General features: G+C 34.2%; 1 protein-coding gene across 2 annotated transcripts in view; it reads left to right on the top strand.

Annotated features, from left to right (window-relative positions):
- LOC104719060 (heat stress transcription factor A-5) overlaps window positions 1,963-4,146 on the top strand; it is a 4,000-nt gene continuing 1,816 nt past the window's right edge. The window contains exons 1-2 of one of the 2 annotated variants that reach the window (XM_010436905.2): window positions 1,963-2,298; window positions 2,948-4,126. In XM_010436905.2, coding sequence (XP_010435207.1) covers window positions 2,053-2,298; window positions 2,948-4,114 — 1,413 coding nt within the window. In that variant the 5' untranslated portion in view covers window positions 1,963-2,052 and the 3' untranslated portion in view covers window positions 4,115-4,126. The remainder of the gene's footprint in view (window positions 2,299-2,947; window positions 4,127-4,146) is intronic. The other variant, XM_010436904.2, reaches the window with a different exon arrangement.

Below are 4,146 nucleotides of genomic sequence, written 5' to 3'. Positions count from 1 at the left end.
TTTTTTTTTTTTTTTTTTTTTTTTAACTTGAAATTGAGAAATTGTATAAATTAGTAAGAAGAATCGTATGTTTGGTATTTTGTTACGTATGACTATTATTCTATTAATGCTTTCTAGTCAACAAAATCCTCATAGAACTCACTCTATGATTGGATGATTATAGAAAGCGAAAAGAATCTGACAATCTGTCACCCTAATGGAACTAAGGGCATCCACAATGGGTGAATGATGGTTATATTTTTGGGACTCTTAAAATTTTTAATTAATATATTTTGTATTTTTGGTTGAATAAGAATTTTTGGAATTTTAATTAAAATGTTCCCCTCCAATGGTGGGTTTTAATATTGAGTCTCTTAATTTGAATTTTTTTTTTTGAAAATAAATAAATTAAAGTACAATATGAAATTATTGCATATTCAGAAGAATGTTTATAAAATTATTGCATTTCATACAATTTTAAATATAGAAAGTATTAAAACATAATAAAATAGAAATACAATTCATAAAAAGTGAAAATGATCTTTCATGTTTTCTCATGTTGCGCCTACGAAAAACAATACCACAATCAAAATCAAAATCCTTTCTTTCATATTCAAAACTCAAGAGAGTGAGAGAGACAAAACCTTAAGCTGATTTCTTCTGTTCTGAAACCATAACTTGATTTGTATAGGAGCCAAACCCAATTCTCTGCTAAGTTGATTCCTCTGCTTCTCATCAGGACTTGAGCCACTGATAGCAAGACTTGATTCCTCTGCTTCTAAGACTTTTATGTTAGTATGTTTGGGTTTGGCTTAAACTGATACCCAAAAAAAAGAGAAAAAATGTTTGGCTTAAATTAGTAATTGGTTTTGAAAAATGTTTTTGCTAGATAATCATAATTCAGACTTGAGTAGGAAATACGAATAGATACCAAAAGAAGAAAAAGAAAAATCAGTTCTTTAAGATTCAAACTGAACCAAAATGATAAGATTCTTGCAAGGCTCAATGAGTAAAATTTCTAGAAACTCCTCTTGTTTAGTGTTAAAGAAATCAATTTGAGATAAATAAATTTATATATTTATCGATATATTAATTTATCGAATATTATTTTACAGAAAAATATACTTGTATTTATAATTTCTCATTATATGAATAATTTCTTTCATGAATTACTAAATTTTAAAAATCATCTTTGAGTAGAGTGAGAAGTCTACTAGTTTAAATTTAGTTCCTTAAATGACAGTCTCTAAAATTTTTGAGATGATTAGTTTTTTTTTAATTCCAAAACAATTTGTTTACACAACAAGTTACACAGTTAAAATTAGAGTTCAAGACTAAGTATTGCGGTAATTTTTTTTTTGTCAAACGTATTGCAGTAATTATAAATCACTAATTAGGATAATATAGTAATTCACCTAGAAAATATTACTTTTCAAAAAAAAAAGTGAATAAATATACAAAATTCAATAATATTTTTTTTTTCTTCCAAATATCTCACTAATCAAAATTATAAATATTTTTTGTTGTTATTTTCAGTAAATTACCATTGAAACTTTAAATTTGTGTCAGCTTTGGACGATTTATAGTTTTTTGTTTCTTTTGGACAAAAGTGAGTTGAGAATTATCATTTTTTACCTGGGGCATTTGTAGTTATTTTAGGTATATTTAGTAGGCTTAGACAAAATACCCGAACCCGAAAATCCGACCCAAATCCGATCTGAATCCATATCCGAATTTTTAAAATACCCGAATGGATCTAGGATTTATTGGGATCCAAATCCGATGGGTGTTTACCCGAATCCGACCCGAATACTTAAAAAACCCAACTGGGTCTAGAACCCCTTTACCGAAATATCTGAAAATCTGAAATACCTGATCCGAACCTGAACGGGTACCCAAATGCGCAAGGCTAATTTTTGGGTTTAAAAATTGTAGTTTTAAAGATATTTTAGGTAATATTACTCAAAAAAAAAGAAAAAAAGAAGTTAATTCATTTATTTACGTCTAAGGATCACTTTCTCTCTCTCTCGGGCATCACCATCTCTCGTTGCTGTTTCCTGATTAGATTCAACAATGAACGGCGCATTAGGTAACTCCTCCGCATCCGTGAGCGGGGGAGAAGGAGTTGGAGGACCTGCTCCCTTCTTGGTGAAGACCTACGAGATGGTAGATGATTCGTCTACGGACCAGATTGTATCGTGGAGCGCTAACAACAACAGCTTCATCGTTTGGAACCATGCGGAGTTTTCACGCCTTCTTCTTCCAACTTACTTCAAGCACAATAACTTCTCTTCTTTCATCCGTCAGCTCAATACCTATGTTAGTCTTTTTTTTTCCTCTCTCGAATTGACCTAATTTTTGTTGCGCATCGTTTAATTGAAGTTGGGATGTTCAAAATTCGAATTGAGGGTTTTGGAATTATTAGAATGCGTCTAGGATTTTGTGTGAGTTATAGATTGGATTATGGAATTGAGTTTACGGATTAGCAAGAAGATGAAATGTAGCTTAAGTTGAAGGCTTTGTATGTAGCAAGCTAAGAATCTATTAATTGGAATTTTAGAACGCATCTAGGGCTGTGTGATTATAGATTGAATTGTAGAAATGGGTGAATTTATAGGAATTTTATCACCTCCAAGCTCCAATGTTGTCATTGCATCTTAGATGTTTTACCTCTGCCTAAGATATTCATCACGAAGATGAAGTGTAGCTTTAAATTGAAGGCTTTGTATGGACTTTAAGATCAGTTACATTGTTAGCATTCGGATTTTATCTCCTCCAGTGTCATCATGTGATTGGAACTTAGGGACTGTGTTATGGACTTTAAAAGCAGTTACATTGTTAGCATTCAGATTTTATCTCCTCCAGTGTCATCATTTGATTGGAACTTAGGGACTGTTTTAATATTCCTCTTTCTCTGCTTTAGGTTTCTATTAACGGTGAATGTTCTTGTGATTTTGGTTGGTTACAGGGGTTCCGGAAGATTGATCCAGAGAGGTGGGAATTTTTGAATGATGATTTTATTAAGGATAAGAAGCATCTTCTCAAGAATATACATAGAAGGAAACCTATACACAGCCACAGTCATCCACCTACTGCGTCGGCAGATCAAGAAAGAGCAGCGTTGCAAGATCAAATGGACAAGCTTTCACGTGAAAAGGCTGCTATCGAAGCTAAGCTTTTGAAGTTCAAACAACAGAAGGCTGTAGCGAAGCATCAGTTTGAAGAAATGACTGAGCATGTTGATGATATGGAGAAGAGGCAGAAGAAGCTGCTGAATTTCTTGGAAACGGCTATTCGGAATCCTACTTTTGTTAAGAATTTTGGTCGTAAAGTTGAGCAATTGGATATTTCTGCTTACAACAAAAAGCGAAGGCTCCCTCAAGTTGAGCAATCAAAGCCTCCTTCAAAAGATTCTCATCTGGATAATAGCAGTGGTAGCTCGAGACCCGAGTCTGGAAATATTTTCCATCAAAATTTCTCGAATAAATTGCGGCTAGAGCTTTCTCCAGCTATTTCAGATATGAACATGGTTTCACACAGTATACAAAGTTCCAATGAAGAAGGAGGGAGTCCCAAGGGAATACTGTCAGGAAGTGATCCAAAAACTACACTAACCAGAAGAGAAGGCCCACCATTTTCACCTGAAGCACTAGAGCTTGCGGATACCGGGACATGCCCGAGGAGAGTACTTTTAAATGACAATACAAGAGTGGAGACCTTACAGCAGAGGCTAAATTCTTCAGAGGAGACCGATGGTAGCTTTTCATGTCATTTAAATCTGACACTGGCTTCTGCTCCATTACCGGACAAGACAGCTTCACAGATAGCTAAGGCAACTCATAAAAGTCAGGAAATTGGAAGATGTACTGAGTTAAACTTTAAATCAATAGAAACAAATGCAAGTGAGAAAAACCGGGGAAGACAACAAGAGGTTGCTAGCCAAGCAAAAGCAGCTCCTCCAGCAAGAGTGAATGATGTATTCTGGGAACAGTTCCTAACAGAAAGGCCGGGGTCTTCAGAGAATGAGGAGGCAAGTTCGACTTATAGAGGAAACCCATACGAAGAGCAAGAGGACAAAAGAAACGGGAATATAATCTCACGTAATACAAATCATACTAAGCAGCTCACCTTATAAAGTAATTAACCGGTAATACATCCTTAAACCTA

This window comes from Camelina sativa, chromosome 10 (assembly GCF_000633955.1).
Source record: "Camelina sativa cultivar DH55 chromosome 10, Cs, whole genome shotgun sequence".
NCBI classification, from domain to species: Eukaryota; Viridiplantae; Streptophyta; class Magnoliopsida; order Brassicales; family Brassicaceae; genus Camelina; species Camelina sativa.
Note: the sequence above shows the minus strand (reverse complement) of the source record. Positions and strands in the feature narration are given on the sequence as shown.